Source organism: Hyperolius riggenbachi, chromosome 8 (genome assembly GCF_040937935.1).
Source record: "Hyperolius riggenbachi isolate aHypRig1 chromosome 8, aHypRig1.pri, whole genome shotgun sequence".
Taxonomy (NCBI): domain Eukaryota; kingdom Metazoa; phylum Chordata; class Amphibia; order Anura; family Hyperoliidae; genus Hyperolius; species Hyperolius riggenbachi.
Window position 1 is genome coordinate 38,838,907 of NC_090653.1, and position 23,929 is coordinate 38,862,835.

The following is a 23,929-nucleotide window of genomic DNA, read 5'->3' on the forward strand; positions in this document are numbered from 1 at the left end:
GGATCAGTGGTTGACCCCGAACCAACTGGAGATCGGCAACGTGGTGTGTGACAATGGCAGCAATCTCATTTCGGCTTTGAATTTGGGAAGGTTGACACATGTACCCTGCATGGCACATGTGCTGATTCTAATAATTTAGAGATTTTTGTCTAAGTACCCAGGCTTACAGGAGGTCCTGAAGCAGTCCAGGAAGGTGTGTGGGCATTTCAGGCGGTCCTACACGGCCATGGCACGCTTGTCTGATATTCAGCGGAGAAACAACATGCCAGTGCGGCGCTTGATTTGCGATAGCCCAACTCACTGGAATTCAATGCTCCTGATTAGAGTTGGGCCGAACGGTTCGCCTGCAAACGGTTCCATGCGAACTTCCGTGGTTCGCGTTCGCGTCCCGCAGGCGAATGTTTGCGGAAGTTCGGTTCGCCCCATAATGCACCATGGAGGGTCAACTTTGACCCTCTACATCACAGTCAGCAGGCCCAGTGTAGCCAATTAGGCTACACTAGCCCCTGGAGCCCCACCACCCTTATATAAGGCAGGCAGCGGCGGCCATTACGGTCACTCGTGTGCCTGCATTAGTGAGAGTAGGGCGAGCTGCTGCAGACTGTCTCTCATAGGGAAAGATTAGTTAGGCATAGCTTGTTCCTGGCTGCATACCTGTTCTGTTCAGTGAGCCCACCATACCTGTTCTGTTTAGTGAGCCCACTGCATACCTGTTCAGTGAACCTGCTACTGCATACCTCTTCTGTGAACCCACCACTGCATACCTCTTCTGTGAACCCACCACTGCATACCTGTTCTGTGAACCCACCACTGCATACCTGTTGTGTTCAGTGAACCCGCCACTGCATACCTGTTCTGTTCAGTGGACCCGCCACTGTATACCTGTTCTGTTCAGTGAACCCGCCACTATATACCTGTTCAGTGAACCCGCTACTGCATACCTGTTGTGTTCAGTGAACCCGCCACTGTATACCTGTTCTGTTCAGTGAACCCGCCACTGCATACCTGTTGTGTTCAGTGAACCCGCCACTGTATACCTGTTCTGTTCAGTGAACCCGCCACTGCATACCTGTTCTGTTCAGTGGACCCGCCACTGTATACCTGTTCTGTTCAGTGAACCCGTCACTATATACCTGTTCAGTGAACCCGCCACTGCATACCTGTTGTGTTCAGTGAACCCGCCACTGCATACCTGTTCTGTTCAGTGAACCTGCCACTGTATACCTGTTCTGTTCAGTGAACCCGCCGCTGTATACCTGTTCAGTGAACCCGCCACTGTATACCTGTTCTGTTCAGTGAACCCGCCAGTGTGTCAGTGTGAAGCAGTACCTTAATTACACTACCTGATTGATGTATACACATACAAGATGTTTTAAAGCACTTTAGGCCTATCATTTAGCATTCAATGTGATTTCTGCCCTTAAAACGCTGCTTTGCGTCAAATCCAGATTTTTCCCAAGGGACTTTTGGCGTGTATCCCACTCCGCCATGCCCCCCTCCAGGTGTTAGACCCCTTGAAACATCTTTTCCATCACTTTTGTGGCCAGCAGAATTTTTTTTTCCAAATTTCGCCTCCCCATTGAAGTCTATTGCGGTTTGCGAACTTTTCCGCAAACCGAACGTTCTGCGGAAGTTCGCGAACCCGGTTCGCGAACCTAAAATCGGAGGTTCGGCCCAACTCTACTCCTGATGTTTAACTGCCTGCTACAACAGGATAAAGCCGTCAACCAGTATCTGTACAACTATAGTGAATGGTCATGCTCTGAGGAGCTGGGATTGTTCTGGCCGAAGTACTGGACACCAGTGGTGCTCATCGGACTCCGGATATCGAGAGCGAGAGAGAGATATTTTGCCTTCCAAAACATTTTGGAAGCATTTTAAAGGCCAATTCCGGTTTTGTATCCGGATATCCGAATCCGACCGGATATTTGGTTCGGATAATCGATTCTACTCAGATACCCAAAAGTTTGGATTTGGATATCCGATTCGGATCCGGATATATGGATATCCGGATCCAAATCTATTCGGATTTTAAATAGTATCCGAGCACCCCTGCTGGACACTCATGCAAAATCCCTGCAGGCTCATGCGGCCGTTTGAGGAGGTGCCAACCTGGTGAGTCGCTTTAAAGGGGCCATCAGCGACTTGATCCCATATGCTTTCTTCCTGGAGCATGCCGTGCGTAGAGTGGTGGATCAAACTGTGGAGGAGCGTGAACAGGAAGAGGCGGAAGAGTGGGAACAATCATCAGCAGAACCAGATGTTTCCTCAACACCTGTGGCAGCACAGAGGAGGGAGGAGGAAGAAGTCATCTGGGGAAGAGGAGTCAGATGAGGAAGGTGTTTTTTTTTTGTTTGTTTGTTTTTTTGAGGAGGAAAAGGCGGAAGAACAACCGCAGCAGGTGTCGCAGGGGACTTGTGCTGCTCACCTTTCCCATGGTATTGTTCGTGGCTGGGGGGAGGAGAACTTACCTGACATCACTGAGGAAGAGCAAGAGGAGATGGATAGTACGTCGGCATCCAACTTTGTACAGATGGCGTCTTTCATGCTGTCCAGCCTGTTGAGGGACCCCCGTATAAAAAAACTCAAGGGGAATGACCTGTACTGGGTGGCCACGCTACTAGACCCAAGGTATAAGCACAAAGTGGCGGAGATGTTACCAAATCACCAGAAGGCGGAAAGGATGCAGCACTTGCACCACAAGCTGGCAAGTATGCTTTACAGTGTGTTTAAGGGTGATGTCACAGCACAAAGGTGCCACTTCCAGTAATCTTGCTCCTCCTCCCATGTTTACGCAGGCAAGGACAGGATGCTCCAGTGATCTCATGGTGATGTCGGACATGCGGACATTCTTTAGTCCAATGTCTCGCCTTAGCCCTCCACCAACGCCTCGAACGGCAGGTAGCCCAGTACCTGGCCTTAACTGTGTACCTAGACAACATCAATGAACCCCTGGACTACTGGGTGTGCAGGCTTGACCTGTGGTCAGAGCTGTCACAATATGCCTTCTAACTTCTGGCTTGCCCTACCTCAAGCGTTCTGTCCGAAAGGACCTTCAGCGCAGCTGGATGCATTGTCAGTGAGAAGAGAAGTCGCCTAGGTCAAAAAAGTGTTCAGTACCTCACCTTTATCAAAATGAATGAGGAATGGATCGCAGAGGGCTACTGCCCGCCCGAAGACTAAGTCAGTCCCCACACACAGCATCTCTGCCTACCCGCCATGTGACTGCCTGTCCCAAGACTAAGTCATTCCCCACACAGCATCTCTTCCTGCAGACCTCTTGACTGCCTTCTTCTCACCACCAACAGGGTCTAGGACTCCAGGTGGATTCCTAAGTTTTTAAGGACGCCGCCCGCCGCTAGCAGTGGCCGCTAACAAAAACAATACTAATTTTTTTTGGTACGTGTACATGCCTGCCTACTTTTTCTGGCTGCACTGCGGCTGCAACAACAAAACAAAAGGCATGTACATGTGTCAATTCCCCTTCGTGATCGTTACCTTGCCGCGGTGAAGGGGCTTGCGTATCACAATGAAGCAATAACTGGCTATATGAGTGTGTTGGGGGGAACACTCCAGATAATGAGGTCGTTGCTTCATTGTGGACAGACAAAATTCGATCAGCTAGACAGTCACTGTTCTGTCAATGAGCTACCTCAGCCCGGTGACCATATGGGCTTGAAAATCGCCAAGGCCTGCACTCTCGCCATGGTGCGCACCAGTCCAGCATGGCCGTCACTACACAAACAGCTGTTTGCGGTGCATTACACGGTGAGTTTGGTCTGTCAGTGTGAAGCAGTACACTAATTATACTACCTGATTGATGTATACACATGCAAGATGTTGTTGTAAAACACTTTATGCCTCCAATTTAGCATTGCAATGTGATTTCTGCCCTTAAAACGCTGCTGTGCATCAAATCCTGATTTTTTTCCCCAGGACTTTTGGCGTGTATCCCACTTGGGCCCATTTTCTAGTAGTAAACACTTCCCCATTAGCAGTAATTTACAGATATAGGAACACAAGCATTAAAAGGCATCATATGGCATTAGAATGTAGCAGGAAAGGAGAAGAGATAAAAGTTATCCTAGTCACTAATACACTTTGGCCTCGATTCATAAAGCATTCCCGCATGCGGGAATGCTGAAAACGGCACACTTTACCGACCACACAGCAGAATCTTTATTCATAAAGGCTTTTTCCGCATGAAAAGCCGACTTTCGCGAGCAGAGTGATAAATCACCGCCTTGCGCTGTGATTATCATAGCAAAAGTAACAAGTAGTCAATTCATAAAGATTAGAGGTAGCGGTATGCGGACGGGTATTACTGCTACCTCTGATGTGGCGAGAAGCGTGCGGAATACAGTGCAGTGAATGGGACAGACCTCCCAAGCAGCTGCAGAGAGAACACCGCACGGAGGGACTCCGCCTGCTTCTCCTGTTTCCGCATGTCTCCCGACAGCCTAACGCCTGCCTACAGTGGAATATCTCCGCACGCCTGTCACATCTAGCTACATTTTTATGAATTACCACCCTGAAGGCGGAAATACCGAGAGCGGTGTTTCCCCGCTCGACTTTCCCCGCTCGACAGCACTTTTATGAATCGAGGCCTTTGTATTGTAGTTCAGAAATCCAAGCCTTGAACAGAGGTTTATTCCCCAGTAAATGTACATGAGACATCATTTCCCCAGTAAATGCATGTAATGAGAGACAGCCTTTCACCAGCAAATGCACGTAATGAGAGACAGCGTTTCACCAGTAAATACACGTAATGACAGACAGCCTTTCACCAGTAAGACCTGGTCCACACTAGGTCCGGAAAGTCACATCAAGCATCCTCCTTCACGTCCGCCTAACTACCTGTGACCTGGATCTTGGCCCAACACAGTTCATGTTGAACTGCCCCGACCTGTTCGTACCGGTATTCCTCAAAATTGTTAACTGTTCCTTACAATCAGGGATATTTCCTGCTTTACTGAAGGAAGCAATCATCAGTCCTCTCCTCAAAAAACCCTCCCTGGACCCAGATGCAATGACCAGCTACAGACCTGTCTCTAACCTCCCCTTTCTGGGCAAGCTAATTGAAAAAGCTGTATACCTCCAGCTAGAAGCCAGAATCCTACAAAATAACAGTTATGACCCATTCCAGTCTGGCTTCAGGAAACACCACAGCACTGAAACTGCCCTCATCCAAATATGCAACCACCTGCTCATGGCAAGAGACAGAGGAGAGTGCTCGATCCTCATACTGCTAGACCTTTCTGCAGCCTTTGACACAGTTGACCATGACATCTTGATGAACAGGCTACAGGAATACTGCGGCATTGATGGCATAGTACTTCAGTGGTTCCAATCCTTCTTGAGTGGCAGAACCCACAAAGTGTCTATGGGGCCCTTCCTGTCCACCCCTGTAACACTTAAGTATGGGGTGCCCCAGGGCTCAATCCTCTCACCTGCTTTTCACGATTTACATGCTACCGTTGGGAAAACTAATCCAAAAACATGGCCTGACATACCACTGCTATTCAGACGACACCCAACTATATCTTTCCTTCAAGCCTGGTGTGACAGACCCAACTCTAACTATAAACGCCTGCTTACATGAACTACAGCAATGGATGAATGACAACTGGCTGAAACTAAATGCAGACAAAACTGAATTCCTTCTGATTGTAGGGCAGAGCATGATAACAAAACAACTTAACTTGCAGTCTTCACCACTGGGAATAGGAGGCACGGATCTACGCAGCTCTGATCATGTGCATAGCCTGGGAGTTCTAATTGATGGGGATTTAAACTTCAGAACTCAAATCTCTGCTGTGGTAAAATCATCCTATTTTCACCTGAAGAACATTGCAAAAATCAAGCACCTCATAACCCCAGAAGATCTGCCAACCTTAGTCCACGCCTTCATCACATCCCGACTGGACTACTGCAATGCTCCTCTACACTGGCCTTCCAAAAAAGGTCTTGTACCGCCTACAGCTGATACAGAATACTGCTGCCAGACTGCTAACCAACCAACCCCGTCACTGCCACATAACGCCAGTCCTGCATTCCCTTCACTGGCTACCTATAGAATGGAGGGTCCTATTCAAGATCGGCCTACTGACATTTAAATCCCTGAATAATCTAGGCCCTGGATACATGAAAGATATGTTACAGCTGCGTAGCAATCCCCGCATTCTCAGATCCACAGGTTCTAATAATCTAGTCATACCCAGAGTCCACTTGGAAACTTTTGGTCCCAGAGCCTTATGTCATGCTGCCCCTACGTTCTGGAACTCCTTACCTCAACAGATCAGGACAGCCCCATCCCAGGACGTGTTTAAATCCAGACCGAAAACCCAACTGTTCAGTCTGGCATTTGCAGAAATATAACTTTTGTTGTGTGAATACTTCATCCTACTAATTACTGAATCTGAGAGAGCCTAAGCGCTTTAAGTCCTATGGGAGAAAAGCGCTATAGAAATGTTATTGTATTGTATTGTATCTGTAGCTGCGTTTTTCAAACCTGATGAAAAACGGAGTCCCGGATACTAATGTTCAAAATAGCAGCCAGCCTCACCCAAGTAAAAAAACGGATCCGTCTGCGTTTGCGGGGACCCGTTTTCAAAACCTGAACGGAAGGTCCGGATCTGCTGCATTTTCACGCAACGGATCAGGACCACGGATACACGGTGGGGTAGTGAAAGTAATGAGAAAACGCATCTCCAGCTCCACAGGCAAAAAACTGATGTGAAAACGGATAGCCTGAGCTATATGATTGGCCCAAAAAAATCCTCCCACTCCTTCCTAATGATAGAGACGTTTTCTCTCAGGGAAAAACTGAACTGAAACTGATGCAAAACTGATGCAAAACTGATGCACTTTCATCAGTTTGCAGTACGGTGGTACTTCCCCTAATCTTCCCCCTGATCCGGACTGCAGTGTCCGTCCTGCAACTGTGTCTAGTGTGGACCTAGCCTAAATGTACATAATGAGAGACAGCGTTTCACCAGTAAATGCACATAATGACAGACAGCGTTTCCCCAGTAAATGCGTGTAATGAGACAGCATTTCACTAAATGCACATAAGAGACAGCGTTTCACTAGTAAATGCACGTAATGACAGACAGCCTTTCACCAGTAAATGCATGCAATGACAGACAGCCTTTCACCAGGAAATGCATGTGATGAGATACAGCCTTTCACCAGTAAATGCACATAATGACAGACAGCCAGTGTCCCCAGTATAGGTAGCCAGTAGCCAAGCGTATAGCTATCCCCAGTATATGTAGCCAGTAGGGATGCTCGGTAAAGTAGCATGATTAAGGATTTGTACTTTTTTTTAAAAGCCAGCTTACATACCTTAGCCAGGATTTGATTGAATTGATCACAATGGTACATTAAAGGCCAGCTTTAGCATGTAGTGTGGTTGGTGGTCTAGAGGGTAAGACAGATACCTCCTACACACTGAGATCTGGGTTCAAATCCTGACTAAGGGATGGATGGATGGAGGAGCGAGAGAGGGGGAGCCCCAAGGTGAGGGAAGGGGAGGAGACATCCCCCCTTCCCCACCGCTGTGCCCATCACTCCTTCTCTCTCCACTGCCACAACACCTGCTTGAGGGCTTTTGGGCTTAAGCCTGGGTAAGCCCCAGTGTAGCGCCGCCACTGAGGATGAACAACCCAAGGGCTAAAAGAGATCCTGATATATTGTACAATGTTGATAATATAACAGTGACACCTACAGGCTGGACACAGGAACAACTCAAACATAAAAAAACAGATCCTGAATAAACATTGAAAATTGAAGTCTAGATTGGATTCAGAATATCTGAGCTGCGTACATACAGACATCATACAGACCATTTGCTCAGGCAATGTTAGATACCCACACAGGGTTAAAATGATAAACAGACTAGTTGTGTCAAAGAGAACACAGAAATTGGACAAGGCAGATTTTAACAGTTATCAAGCTGATGTGTAATTACACTGCCTAAGTACAAACTGGTGAAATACCTGTTTTTATGGACCGAATGTACTTGGCAAGCTACACTATAGCTTATTGTTGCTTTCTGGATTCAGCTGGTGATCAGGCCAATCAGGTGTGGCCATGTGATTCCAACAGTAGGAAGCACAATAAATAGATGCCTTACTTTCTATGGGTCATGTAGTCAGTAGACAGTAATTTGGCATGCTGAGGTTTTTAACTCAAATGTCCACTTTCAGGTCCATTAATAGTGCAAGCCCTGGCTGGATGCTCCTCCGATCCAGGAACACAGGAGTCCAAGTTCTTCAATCTGGCTGTTAATGGTGAGGATTTTGTACATCTAGATGTCAGTCAGTTAATCTGGAAAGCTTCCCCATCTCTATACGCCCCCTGGATAAATATCATCCTAAACGCAGATACGGTCACCACCAAGACCGTCCAAACGTTCTTGACGGAAACATGCAAAAAACTGGCCGAAAACCTCCTGCTATCTGGCAAAGCAGCACTGGAAAGGAGAAGTAAGTGACAATTTATCTGCATAACAGAACGTGATCATTTTTTAAAAAGAGGTACTTAGCCAATATAGCTTAAACATTTCAGCCTGCAAGTTGTTTTAACCTTATGGATGAGAGGAATGTTCACATTTCAGTGCTCCTCCCTTTCATTCCCCAATAACTTCATCACTGTTTATCCCAACAAAATGATCTATAGCTTGTTTTTTTTCACCACACATTAGGCTTTTTGTGTGTGATATTCTTTATTAGTAATTATGTTATTTTCTATGCATTTAAAAGGGAAAATTTAGAAAAAAATGAAAAAATACACTATTCCTCCATTTCTATCCACTATAGTTTTAAAATAAACAATGCTACCATACATAGAACCCGCACATTTTATTTGCCCACTTGTCCTGGTAATCTCAGCGTTTAAATGATGTCCCTAGTACAATGTATGGGGATAATATATTGTTGGGAAATAAGGGTGTATTTTTCTGTATTGTGTTTTTCGTTTTCTCATTGTTCCCTATCGATAACTGCAAGCCTTTATTTGCAAATACAGTATTACAGTAATATACCCCCATGGCATACATCTTTTAAAAGCTGAGTCCCTAAGGTGACAATTTATATATTCTAGTTTAAATTCTGTCACTTTGTTTTTAATTTTACAAGATTTTTATTTTGGTACTGAAAAAAAAAAATATTGCTTTTGATTCTGTTTGTCGTTAAAGGTATCACCCCCCCCCCCCTTCCTCCCCCCCCCCCCCCCAAAAAAAAAAACAGTAAAATCTGTTCTGCTAATTCTCAGGGTTAAAAGGATACCCCATATCTCATCTGATAACTATCTGAGCATCTAGTATGCCATTAACGACAGTGTCCATGTGGCTTTGTACAGGACAATTTTCTAGCACCATAGCAATAAGATAACAGGCCCCAAAAGGATAAAAGGGATTAAATGACTTACTTCCTCCAAGCAGAACACACGACTGTAGACTTTTAGTAAAAAAAACGTTTAATGGGTACTCCAAAAATTTTTTGACTGAAAATCTACAGTCGTGTTCGCCTTGGAGGGGGTAAGTCCACCACTGCCTCCTATTACCAAATTGTTTTTTAAGCTCATTTAATCCCTTTTATCCTTTTGGCGCCTCTGTTATCTTATTGCTACATTGAGGCCACCCTAGGTGGAGGGTTGTACCCACTTCCTTCTTCTACTACAGAGAGCGACTTCTTATTCCTGAGTGGGGTCAGGACAATCTCCCCACCTGCCTTTGCAGTGGTTGCCTAATGGTAACCCTAGTTTGTGAGTATTACATTTTGAATTGCTCTATAAATCTTCTATTACCAGTACATACTACACTATATTGGGCTCTTTGTGTTCTCTTCTTATTATTTTAGCACCATACTTTTTTTGCACAGCCCTAGAGTCTGGACAGTAGAAAAAGGTCACAAATGTCACCATTATGGAAACTTAACCACAAAAGTGGTTGCTTTGTAAGCTACTGACCAGGGTTGCCAACCTAATTTCTTATTTTTGACGGACAAAAGGCCCAAAAGCAGGACACCAAAAATTTTGAACGGAACAGGGGCAGAGTCAAAAGCAATCTTTTAAGTAGTTGAGGGCAGGACTAAGCTCTGGGCATTATTATTTTTTTAGTACTGACATCTTCTGCAGCACTTTAGAGTACATAGTCATGTCACTGACTGGTCTCACAGAAGCTCACAATCTAATCCTACCATAGTCATAGTCTAATGTCCTACCTCATTATTATTATTATTATTATTATTATTATTATTATTATTATTATTATTATTATTATGTGTTTATATAGCACTGACGTCTTCTGCTGCACTTTACAGAGTATATAGTCATGTCACTGACTGTCCTCAGAGGAGCTCACAATCTAATCCTACCTAAAGATGGCTCGAAACCTCTGATTTTAGGTTCGCAAACCTTGACCGCAAACTTCTGCAAAAGTTCGGGTTCGCGAACCGCAATAGACTTCAATGGGCAGATGAACTTTCAAAACTACAAACATTAATTCTGGCCATAAAAATGATGGAAAAGATGTTTCAAGGGGTCTAACACCTGGAGGGGGGGGCATGTTGGAGTGGGGTACACGCTAAAAGTCTCGGGGGAAAAAAAAAATCAGGATTTGACGCAGAGCACCGTTTTAAGGGCAGAAATCACATTGCATGCTAAATTGGAGGCCTAACGTGCTTTAAAACATCTTGCATGTGTATACATCAATCAGTTAGTGTAATTAGTGTACTGCTTCACACTGACAGACCAAACTCGCTGTGTAACGCACTGCAAACAGCTGTTTGTGTAGTGACGGCCATGCTAGACTGGTGCGCACCATGGCGAGCGTGCAGGCGATGGTGGTTTAAAACCACTGGTTTTCCAGCCCATATGGTCGCCAGGCTGAGGTAGCTCAATGATAGAACAGTGACTGTCCAGCTGATCGAATTTGGTCTGTTCACAATGAAGCAATGACCTTATCAACACACTCACACTCATATAGGTCATTGCTTCATTGTGATACGCCAGCCCCTTCACCGCGGCAAGGTAACCATCGCAAAGGGGAATTGACACATGTACATGCCTTTTGTTTTGTAGTTGCAGCCGCAGTGCAGCCAGAAAAATTAGGCACGTACACGCACCAGGAAAAATATTTATTCTTTCTGTTAGCGGCCGCTGCTAGCAGCAGCCTTAAAAATTCAGGAATCCACCTAAAGTCCTGGACCCTGCTGGTGGTGGCGGAAAAGGCAGTCAAGCGGCCTGCAGGCAGAGATGCTGTGTGGGGACCGACTTAGTCTTCGGGCAGGCCTGACCGTGCTTTGCAGACCAGGCATCCATGGTCAGATGGACTCTTGACCCAACGCTGTGTGCCAGAGATGACACCACTTGCCTTTCAACATCCTGGTACAGTTTGGGTATCGCCTCTTTTGAGAAATTGCGGCCTGGTATCTTCCACTGCGGTGTGTGGCTTTGCTTTTGTCTGCTGCTTTTTTTCTCAGGTGGTTATCCCATTGCAGTTTGTGCTTTTTCATCATGTGCCTTCGTAAGGCAGTTGTCCCTATTAGTGTTGATCGAACACCTAGTTATTCGGGCTCGGGTCTGCTCGGCCGAACATGGTCCAGATGTTCAGGATATTCGGATGAACACCAAGCCTAATGCAAGTCAATGGGGACCCGAGCATGCCTGCTTTGCAGGCTTGAAAAAAACTTGCAAAATGAGGGAAACTTCTGCAAAATGGGTTGGAAATAGTGGGGTGGGGGGGGGGGGGGGAGGCAATTTACACATAGATCTTAGGCTCAGAATAAAAGCAGGGACTCATGTTTGCAGAGCAGTGCGCCAATTATACTTGACAAATAAAACTCCCAAAAAAAACGTGTATGGGGTAAAACTGCACGCTTAAGGCCAATTTTTTTCAACAATAAGCAACAGTAAAATTCTAAGCTAGCTCCTACCTACCCCAAGCTAAACCCCAATGCGAATGGCAGAGCCAGCCGCACATTCGGGTATTTATCTACCCGACCACGTGACCCGCCTGGCCAATCACAGCTATGGTCACAGCCAGCTAGGCTGTGTGACCATAGCTGTGGCAAAAGCATCATCACCGCTTATTGGCTGCCTGCAAAGGTGCCAATAAGCGAGCGGAGGAGACCGAAAAGCGCGGATAAGCACCATCCGGTGCTCGGCTGTGCTTGACCCGAACCCGAACACGCTAATGTTCGGGGAATAACGAACAGTGTCGAGCACTGTTCGATCAACACTAGTCCCTATGAGGGTCTTGGTCTTTCCACGGCTCAATTTTTGGTGGCAGAGAGTACAGATGGCTTTGCTGTCATCTGAGGCAGACACACACAAAAATTTCCACACCGGTGAGTTCTGGGATGATGGCACTTCGGTGGTGGCAGCAGCTGTTGAACTTGAAGGGCATGTTGGCTGGCTGTCCATAGGTGGTGATACATGCGGCCGGACACTGCCACGAGTTGAAGATGGGGTGTTCTGTGTTAAATAGTTAACTATGTCCTGACAATCTTGGGAGTTGATGGCACATGCCTTATGAACACTGTACTTTGGTTATGGGGCGCACAAAATCACAACAGTTCGACCTTGAACAGACCTGACGGGTGGCCTGCCTCTGCCTGTTGTTTTGTCCATATTGGGGGGGATGAAGTGAAAGGTATGCACTGACTTGACTAATACAATGTGCAGTCACACAGATGCAGTGAAAGGTATACACTGACTGCTGGTATAATACAATGTGCAGTCACACAGATGCAGTGAAAGGTATGCACTGACTGCTGTATAATGATGAGATGAATACACTTGAAATCCTATAACGAGAATCTGTTATGGAGGGCAAGTCTTCCATCCATTCAAGTGAAAGGTATGCACTGACTGCGGGTATGGTATATAAAACAGAGTGCTGTCACACAGATGCAGTGAAAGGTATGCAGTGACTGCTGGTGGTATAATGCACTGTGCAGTCACACAGGTGCAGTGAAAATGTATGCAGTTACTGGTATTATAATACAATGTGCAGCAGTCACACAGGTGCAGTGAAAGGTATGCAGTGACTGGTATTATAATACAATGTGCAGCAGTCACACAGGTGCAGTGAAAGGTATACACTGACCAGTATATAAAACAGTGTGCTGTCACACAGGTGCAGTGAAAGGTATGCACTGAATGTGCTGGGCCTGGCACAGTATAGTAATTAGCAAGGGCCAGTTGCGACAGACAGGGCTGTATATACAAGTGTCAGTGGGCCACACAAAAAAAACACATCACAAGAACATTAGCTCTCAAAAGAGCTCTTTTTGTGGTGCTTTTCAGCAACAAATATCAGCAAGGAGCAAGCTAATAGGCCTCCTAACTATCGCTTTCCCTATCTCTTCAATGTCTCTCCCTTCTCTTACTAATTGCAGCAGCAGACAGAGTGAGAAAATGGCCGACGCTGCTGTCTTTTATTAGGGGGGGGGGGGGGGGTCCATGGGTGAATGCAGCCTAATTGGCTGCCGTGTGTCTGCTGACTGTGAAGTAGAGGGTCAAAGTTTAGCCCAATTATGTGGTATAGGGGGTGGGTCGAACTCGCTAAGTGTTCGCGGTTCTCCATGAACGCGAACCACCAAAGTTCATGCAAACCAGTTCGCCGGCGACCCCTTCGGGCCATCTCTAAAGATGGATAGGGGTTCAGCAGCAACCAGTGATTGGCAGTAGTTGTGTGGATGCTCAGTATGCAGGCGCAGTACGCGCCAGATGTCATGGACATGCGGGCACGAATGCCCATGTAGGAACAAAAGGCACGACCCGCTGATGGGTCGTGATCTTCATGGGTGGCCAGCGGGACGATGCAGAGGACTGGGGCTACAGCGAGGAACTCAGATGGCTGCGAGAGGCTGGAAGAAGCCCCAGGTGAGTAAAAAATAGATTTGTGACTTCACATTAGAAGTCCTTTAAGCAGGAGTGTAGGTCTGCAGAGGTAGCAAGATAGGTTTTCTCCCGCTCCTTATACACTCCGTATAAGGAGCGGGAGAAAACATATCTTGCTACCTCTGTACTGCTGAACACCGGCAGTACAGAGGCTGCTTGCAGACGTTCATTTTTCTACCCACCAACAAACAGTCTTTTTCTGGCCACCACAGAAGACACTGTTTTGAAGAACACGCGCATGTGCTGGTCACTGTGTTCGGCAAAACTAATGAAGGCTATGATCTTGCCGCTCACAAAATTGGGTGGAATGGGAACAAAAATTTACGTGTCCAGAGCACCACAAGTCTTGGCCCTTTTAATGTACATGTCCAAATCCAGATATTGGAAATCTTCCAATGATACTTATAAAATCATTTCTATATATTTTGTTTCACAAGCTGTATTATGCAACATACATGTGTTTTGTTGTTTAAACACTGCACATTCAAGTGAATGGGCAGTTGCCGGCACAATCGTTTACCATAATTTGCACAATTACCAAGCTCAGTCCAGAGGCGTAGCTAGGCTTTTCAGCGCCCGGGGACAAAGACAGTTTTTGCTCCCCCTCTGGAAAAATTGGGCATGGCAGTGTATCAGAATGTGGGAGTGGTCATGGGTGGAGCCAAATGTACACATGCACCCCCCTTTAGACAGTCAGATGTGCCTCCCTTCCCCACTTTTATGCTGGGAATACACAATGGGCTTGATTCACAAAAGGGTGCTAACTAGCATGCCTAAAAGCCCCTTAGCACGCCTAAAGCTTCTCAGGAAGCGCTACGTTTTGCATGCTAAGTTTGCGTGTGCAAAGTTTAGTGCTGTACGGTGCGTGCGAAGCGCCGCACCGAGTGCGACCAAAATGTTGCACCGGGTACGCCTTAAAAGTTGCACCCGGTGCAGCCGAAACGTTGCATGGTGCGACATTTCAGCCGCACCGGGTGTGACTTTTTAGGCGTTCACGGTGCACTGTTTTGGTCACACCTGGTGCGACGTGTCACACGCAACGTGCAGTGCTAAACTTTGCGCGCGATCAGTAAAAGCTTTGTGCGTGCTAATTGCCTAGCTAGTATGCCCAAAGCTTTTAGGCATGCAAACGGAGTTAGCACCCTTTTGTGAATCGAGCCCATTGAGGTTTTTTTTGGGCAGATTTACTGGTCAATTGATTTTCCAATGGTTTTTCTGATTTCCATTCATTCCTGTGAATAAATCGATCAGAAAAACGATCACAATCAGATCGGACCTGTCGGAAATAATCTATCGAGCCATCTATTTGCCAAAAAACCTCATGGTGCATTCCCAGCATTAGATAGCCAGATGTGCCTCCCTTCCCCATGTTTATATAGCCAGATGTACCCCCTTTTGTTAGCCAGATGTGCCCCTCTTGTTCTGCTGCTGTTAACACTTCTGCACTCCTCTGCAGAGGGAGGGAGAGAAGCAGGGGCACTTCGGGCAACCAGTGAGTTGCCTCTCACTTGGGGGTGCGATGACCATGCTCTGCGCCCCCTTACAGTGCTACGCCCAGGGACATGTGCCCCCCCTTGCCCACTCATAGTCATAGCTACGGCTCAATTGTCTTTGTTTTTCCCTGGAGTTACATCCAGCATCCAGGACTGGGTAACCGCAGTGCTTCCTTGTCCTTGCAGGAGATCAAAATGCATCACAAGATTCAAATGATAGGAAGCACCTCTAGAAGTTATCAAATGCTTTTCTACGTCCTTGCAGAAAAGCATTTGAAGCGAGACGCCAGGCAGCTGGTTCAAGTGTCCATCTCAACTAGCCCGGAGACTATGTAGAGCTAGCATCAGTGGAAATATGCAGGTTCCATCCTCAGATGCATTATTTTTAGTGCCTGGACTTCTCACACATTGGCTAAAGAGCCGAGAGCTATTCTTGGCTGCAAGGGGTTATGGGTTAGGGCTAGTTACCTAGAATTTGAGAGTTACTTTTAGGTGATAGGGTAGAGGAAGGTTAATTTAACCAGTTAGAGTTTGAGGTTAGTGTTTAGTGTATGAATGAGGTTTCATCAAAGTGGGGTTAATGTTAAGGATGGGAGTTTAGGGCTGGGTTTCAGGAAGGAATTAACTTTTAAGGGGGAGGTAAGGGTTAAGGAGATTAGTGGAGTTTGGGCTATGACTAAAGATCATGGCTAAAGATCGGTCGGGCATGCATTAGCTGTTCTGATGTCAATGCTGATGTGGCAAGTTATATGATTATAAGGATGATCGAATAAAGAAGTTTACTTAAATAACTCTTGGAGTTATGCTGACTCTTGGTTGCATCGAAGGTAAGGGTTAGTCTTAAATTAGTCAACAAGACCACCTCTCATTGTTGAAATGCACTATGGGGCTGAATTACTAATGCACTTTCAGGCATGTCCTAATTTACAGTACTGCACTGAGGCATCTCCAAGCATCTCCATATGGGATGCCACAAGGTATTTGGCATGCCTGAACTGGATTTAAAAAAGTTCTGCTTTAAGGTGATAAAACATTTGAAGTCCACATCCTGGCTTCCCCTCATCCATGTCCAATGCCCATCTGTTTTCTGGAGTGCCTGTTTTCTGGACATGATAGTCCACATCATCACAGATTTTCCATGGTAAACCACTGGAATGGAAAAAAGGTCTGACAGGTTAATTTTAAGTAAATCTATCACTTTTTTTTTTTTTTTTTTTCAGTCCAGCCAGAGGTTTTCTTTGCTCACCGACACAGAAACTCAGAAGATGAGTTGATCTGTATGGTGACTGGATTTTACCCAGAACCCATCAATGTGAGCTTGTGGAAAAATAGTAAAGTCGAAATAGAAGAAGCCCTATCTTCAGTGACCCTACCCAATGGAGACGGTACATTCCAGACAGAGGTGGTCCTGAACATGGTTCAGAATAAAGATACTGAACTATTCTGTAAAGTGGAACACAGCAGCCTCAAAGAACCACTGATGGTCCGGTTTGGTGAGGAAGTTTTCATTTTACTATTGTATTCTCCATTTTCATTAATTTTTGTGTTCGATCAATGTTAGCATGCCAATTTTGAAAATGGTTCTCCATTTTATGTATAGCCAGTGTAGTGAGCAAAGGATTGGTGTTATGTGGCAATGGTGGGGTTGGCTTGTTAGCAGTCTAGTGGCAGCATTCTGTACTAGCAGCTGGTGGTGTCATTTTTTTATTTGGAAGGCCTGCATAGAAGGCATTGCAATAGTATAACTGTGATGTGATGAAGGCATGAACTAGGGTTGGAAGATTCTCTGAAGCAGGGGTCTCAAACTCGCGGGCCATTTGCGGCCCTCGATGCAATATTTTGTGGCCCTCGCCGGCAAAAGCTTCCTTATAGTTTGCTTCAGTGCTTCCAAGTAATCCGCCGCATCCCCGCCGCTAAACGAGGGCTGCAGAGCCCCAAAATCGCCCGGGGGCAATCCGCCGGCATTTCCTGGAAGGGGCAGAGCTTTCAGCTTCAGCTCTGCCCCTCCTGACGTCAATCGCCGCACGGATCGCCACCTCTCCCTGCCCCTCTCTGTAAAGGAAGAGTGAGGGGTGGGCAGAGGCGGTGATGCGCCGCGATTGTGAAATTCCTTATGCGGCCCAGCCTCATCCTGACTTTGCCTCCTGCGGCCCCCCAGGTAAATTGAGTTTGAGACCCCTGCTCTGAAGGAATGAGGTGCTTAATTTTTGCAATATTCCTTAGGTGAAAGAGGGAATGTATCACCACAGCTTAAATTTGATTCCTGATCCTGAAGTTTAATTCCCCATTAATCAGTAAATCCGAGCTGCGCACAGTGTTGGAGCTAGTAAGGTCTGAGTTCCCTAACCTCAGTGGTGTTGAGTGATTGTGTCTGGAGCTGCTTTGCTGTTAGGTGCTTACCTCCTATAAAAGAACCTCTGTTTTGTCAGCATTTAGTTTAAGCCAGTTGTCTTTAGTGCTGCTCGGATACCCCTTTTCACTATCTGGATTGAATTCGGATCCAGATACCCGATCCGAATCGGATATCCGAGTTTGAGATTTTGGAATCCGAATTCAATTCGGATACCCGAACCCAATATCCGGTCGGATTCGGATTTCCGGATAGACATCCCTCTCCCTCTCTCTCTCTCTATCTATCCATCTATGTGGACGGATTCCGGATTTTAGATGGGAAATCAGAGTTTGCCCAGATATTCAATTCGGATTTTAAAAAATATCCATATTGCTATTCAATATTCAGATAGTGGAAAAAGTTTGGATTATCTGGGTAGTTTGGATATCCAAAATCTGGATGAGCACTACTGGTTGTCATTCATCTACTCCTGAAGCTTAGTCAAGTATGTGTTGATTTTTAGAATGTGGTCTGTGTTTGTGTTGTATTTAAATGACAAATATAGCTGGGTTCCATCAGCATACCAGTGTTATGTCACACCGTGTTTTTGGATGAGTTTTCCAAATGGTGGCATATATATGGTAAACAACAAAAGGGATAGTATCGGACCCTGGTACTGGGTTGGACCAGTAAGGCCCCAAGGCTATCCTTTGTGTTCTGCCAGGCAGGAAGTAGAAGAACCATTGGAGGACTTAACCAACCAGACTCAGAGAACGTTATCAAGTCAGACCAAATCATTTATTTAGGAGGTACGATATAAATGCAGGTATTAGCATATACTGTATATTTTGTGTTGGTAAATTTAAATACTGATGTCATTCTCTTCTTTCCTCTAGAGACGAGTCACAGTATTTCGGCAGGTGGGATTGTAGGAGTTGTGGTTGCAATCTGCTCCTTGGTCTGTGGCATAGCTTGGTTTGTGATCCGATATCGGCAATCCAGGTGCAATAGGGCAGCAGAGCCAAAGACAATTATTTTTTGCAGGTGAGTATCTAATCTTTGCATACATTTCCATTAAACTACGTGGACTGTTATCCAGATTTTTATACTTTCCCTGCTTAAGGTTAATAAAGAAAAATATACAATGAAACAAAAAGACAAGGCTAAGTTCTATTTTGCCATCGTAAGATGTTTCTCAAATCAGAAGTGTACAATCTCAGCATACAGTAGTTCAGAAAACTTCTGTCTGTACTCTTTCCTCCATATTATCTGACCTTCTTAAATGCAATGTTTTTTTATATACCCAAGTATAAGTCAAACCCATTTACAGCCAGTATGGCCAGATTCCCCCACCCCACAGTATGATCGGTTATGGCAGTTAAGCCGTGAGGAGATTTAAGCGCCTGTATGCTGCTAATGTAAAATCTTTGCTATAAGGAGAATCCTGGGGCATACTGTTAAATTTGGGCGCTGTGCACCGGTTATGGGTGCAAGCCCATAACCGGTGCCCTGCCCTGCACCCAAATTTAACAGTATACCCCAGGATTCTCTTTATAGCGGAGAAATGACATTAGCGGCAATGGGCACAGGGCTTTATCGGGCACCGCGGGCGCCCAAATTTCCCCTCAATGCTGATATTTTAATTAGAGAAGCACTGGGGAGGGGTTTTAAGGGTTAGATGTGGGGAGAGAGGGTCTTAAGGGAAAGGGGGATGGATCTTAAGGGTTAAGTATGGGGAGAGGGGGTTTTTAAGGGATAGGTGTCCGTGTGGGGTATTAAGGGTTAGACATGGGAAGAACTTAAGGATTAGGTGAGGGGGAGGGGGGTCTTGAGTTAGGTGTGTGAGGGGGTCTTAAAGAAACTATGTAACAAAATGTTCAGCCTTATTTCTTCTATCCTATAAGTTCCTATGCCTGTTCTAATGTGGTCTGTCTTACTGCAGCCTTTCCTAGTTGCACAGTGACTGTATTATCTCAGTTATATAATCTAATCTTCTTTCCTTTGCCGGCTTTGTCGGCTCAGGCAGGAATGTGCTGCTCTGCTGTGATAGGTAGAAGTTATACACACCCTCTCCAAGCCCCCTCCAGGCTCTGTATGAGTCACAGACAGAGCTTCTCTCAGCCTATCACATGCTGGTTAGCAGCCATGTCTTTTGTTTGTAAACACTGTCTAAAACTGGCAATTACAAGCCAGGATTGCAGCAGGGAGTGGCAAAAACAGCACAGAGGGGCCCAGGAGAACATAATGAATAGAATGGTATGATTTTTATTGTAAGAATTTTAGAGTACAGATTCTCTTTAACCACTTGAGGACCCAGCCTTTACCCCCCCCTTAAGGACCAGCGCTGGTTTTTGTGATCTGTGCTCACAGATCAGGTGGCATGCAGAGCGATCAGATCGCCCCCCTTTTTCCCCCCTATGGGGATGATGTGCAGGGGGGGGTCTGATCGTTCCGGTGGGCCGGCATGTTTCGGGGGGGGGGGGGGCCCTCAAAGCCCCCCTCCGTGGCGAAAGTCCCCCCCTCCCTCTCCTACCTATCCCCCTGCTGATCCGCGCTGCACAGGACGCTATCCGTCCTGTGCAGCCAGTGACAGGCTGTCCCCTGTCACATGGCGGCGATCCCCGGCCACTGGTTGGCCGGGGATCGCCGATCTGCCTTACGGCGCCGCAGCAGCGCCGTACAATGTAAACAAAGGAGACATGCGTCTCCTGCATTCACATTTAGTCTGCGAGCCGCAATCAGCGGCTCGCAGGCTATTCACGGAGATCCGCTCCGTGATCTAACAGGAAATGGCCGCTCGCGCGAGCGGCCTTTCCTGATTAATTAGGGAGGCACCTGGCGACGCAGATCTGCGTCGCTGGTCCTCCAGCTACCACTTTGCCGCCGCACGGTATGAGTGTGCGGTCGGCAAGTGGTTAAGGGTTAGACGTCTGAGGAGTTAAGATTAGTTTTAGGTATAAAGAGAGAGGGTTCTGTGTGAGAATAGGTTAGGCTAGGACATAGTAAAATAGTGGTAAAGTTACCGATATTCTACTATGGTGGATAATATAATATCGGTAAGATTACCTAAATTCTATCACCTTTTTTTTTGCACCTATTTCTACATGCAGCACTTTCATAGTTATGCAGCATGCATAGGTATGCAGTATGCATAGGTATGCAGTGTGGGTGCCTCTGTCTTCCCTTGCGTAGCTGCCTCTGTCTCCCTGCATGGCACATAGCATCCTAACCCCTCTTCTCCCCATGTAATCAGCAGTGAATATTTCTTACTCCACCCCACCTACTTTTTGTACTTTTTCAATTACAGAGTACTGTAAAATTACTTTAAAATTTAACAAAAGAAATCTACTTACCCGGGGCTTCCTCCAGCCCCTGGTAGCTGATATGTCCCTCACCGCAGCTCTGCTTCCAGCCAGTAGCCTGGGGTTCCTTCCAGTGCAGATGCCAACCTCGCCAGTGCCGCAAGTGACTGCGTTCATCAGGTCTGCAGCATTTTGCGCATGGCAGATGCAGAAGTACTGTGCCTGTGCAGAGCACTCCAGACCACACGAGCGAAATCACCAACGGCACTCACGCAGGTGCAGTAGATGCCGACCTGGTGAGGTCGGCATCTGCACTGTAAGGGACCCTGGGCCACCAGCTGGAAGCAGAGCTGCGGCAAGGGACATATTGGCTGCCAGGGGCTGGAGGAAGCCCCGGGTAAGTAAAACGTTTCTTTCTTTTTTTTTTATTTTTTATAATCCTCGATGTTTCCTTTAACCACTTTAGGACCCTTGGTCCGCATATCCACGCCCCTTTAAACTACACATGCGGATCAGGGGGGTAGATATGCGTACTGCTGCCTTAACGTTGCGTTCACGATCCCCGCGCTGTTTACAGTTGATCCACCGTCGCAGCCCCCTCCATCTGTGATCAGGATGTGAGAATCTTTTGATTCTCAATCCTGATCACCGTTCCTGTGTCTTCTGAGAGCTTGTAAATGTCATACAAGCTCTGAGACCCGACACTTCCGTGTTCGGCTGTGTTCTATTAATAGAAGCACGGCCTCAGTAGCACCATGTTGTGGCCAAAAAGTAAAATACACCTATTTATGCCACTATACTGTTTTACATAGAAAGTTTATTATTTTTTTTTTATTTTATTACTTTTAACCCCTTTCAACCCTGCCCCACAGTTATAGAAATAAAACACTTGTTATTTTTTTTTTTTTTTAAATTACATAATTTAATTTTTTTTACATATATGGTTACCTTAGGGAATCTTCTAATACGGATGTCATGAGAGTATATCACTGTTAATTTTGCAAAAAAAAGTTCTTGTAATAAGTGAAAAAGTATTAAAAATCCCTAAAGGGAAAAATGCTCCTTTATTTACAGATAAAATATTATCACCATACATTGTACTAAGGACACAATTTAAATGTTGTAATAAACCAGACAAATGGGCAAATAAAATGTGTGGGTTTTATGTACTAAAGCACATTTTATTTTAAAGCTGTAGTGAGAAATAATCTTTTTTTTTTTTTTGTTTGTTTGGTTTTTTTTTCCTTGTTGTTCCTTTTACAATGCATATAACATAATTCATAACAAAAACTACCACCCAAAGAAAGCATAATTTGTGGCGAAAAAAAAACTATATATAGATCGTTTCAGTGTGATAAGTAACAATAAAGTTATCGCTGAATGATTGGGAGGAGCGCTGAAATGTGAAAGTTGTTTGGTTTTAAGGGAACAAAAACCTGTGATCCTGAAGTGGTTAAAGAGATGAGAAATGAACTCCTAGGAGAAAAGAAAATTGAATAAGGGCCATTTTCAATAAAGTGCCTTTTAAGCCACCACCAGCAGGCAATAAAAAAATCTCAGAATAATTTTGACAGTACTTTTTTCACATATTTTTTGGTACTTTTTCAATTGCAGAGTGCTGAACAGTTATTTTTAACACAAGATGAAAAATGATCACCTAGGAGATAACACAGGAGAAAAGTGAATTGAATACGGGCCCGTGGGCCTGGTGCACATAACTGCAAAAATATTGCAATGCACAGACAGCGCACGGCAACATTACCCTTATTTCCGGCAGTGTGTACCAAGAGTTACGCTATTAGTGTAAGCACTCGAGTAGCGCGACCATTGCTATGGTAATGAGTGTTACCATTAGTAACGCTTGTTACCATAGCAACAGGCGCACTACTCGAGCACTGCACATCGTGCTAATAGCGCCAGGGCTGTGGAGTCGGTACAAAAATCATCCGACTCCGACTCCTCAGTTTATGAAACCACCAACTCCAACTCCAAAAATTACTCCGACTGCAACTCCGCATCCCCGAATAGTGCACATCACAGTACACACTGCCGGAAGTAAGGGTAATACTGCCGTGTGCAGTCTGTTGCCGTGCACTGTCTGACGGATGTCGCAGTTCCACACAACAGGCCCCTTGTGTCTGTTCATACTTCTGCATCCATGTTTCCTGGCACACCATCATTCTGTACAATGTTTTTGCTCCACCTCTTCGCACCAACTTAGGTCTCCCAAAATAAATGTCCTCCGACCTCCATCATTTTCACTGCAAACTCCCCACATCTACCCTCCCTAAAGATGATGACCACAGGATAGTTGCTAATATGTCCAATAAATCTTATTTTTCTTTTTTCTTTCAGGTGTCCGGTAGTCAACCTTGAGGAGAATCTGGACAGTGACAACATATAAAGCCAATGTGACCTTAAAAAACTGGTGTAAATTGACTTTTTTAAATATAGATTTAATTTCATAGATTCTCATGTGCTGAAATCTTCACTTTTTCACATATCTTTACTTAACAGATACGGATGAATCAGATAAGGGCCCATATGCAATCAACTTTGTCTTCTAATTTTTCTCCTAGTTGTCATTATGTTCACACCATGACAATAAAATGTATTTTCAACAACCAGCAAATAGGAAAATATTCACATCATTTTAATATTACCTTCTCACCAATTTTGATACTTTTTCAATTATTGGGCTTGATTCACTAAAACGTGATAACTGCTGTCGCAGACACAAACACTTTGAAAAGCATCACTTCACGTGATGGGCTTGATTCACTAAACCGTGATAGGACAAATATCACACCTTATCAAAGATATCACACGTTATCAAAGTTATCATGTTACCAAAGTTATCACACGTTGGGCTTGATTCACTCACATCGCGG

At 45.4% G+C, this 23,929-nt stretch overlaps 1 protein-coding gene across 1 annotated transcript in view; it reads left to right on the forward strand.

Annotated features, from left to right (window-relative positions):
• LOC137527285 (antigen-presenting glycoprotein CD1d-like) overlaps window positions 1-23,635 on the forward strand; it is a 45,360-nt gene extending 21,725 nt beyond the window's left edge. Inside the window, exons 4-8 of the mRNA XM_068247794.1 lie at window positions 8,211-8,489; window positions 16,625-16,897; window positions 18,633-18,780; window positions 23,394-23,468; window positions 23,556-23,635. Of these exons, the coding sequence (XP_068103895.1) occupies window positions 8,211-8,489; window positions 16,625-16,897; window positions 18,633-18,780; window positions 23,394-23,442 (749 nt within the window). The 3' untranslated portion in view covers window positions 23,443-23,468; window positions 23,556-23,635. The remainder of the gene's footprint in view (window positions 1-8,210; window positions 8,490-16,624; window positions 16,898-18,632; window positions 18,781-23,393; window positions 23,469-23,555) is intronic.
• Window positions 23,636-23,929: the final 294 nt, after the last annotated feature.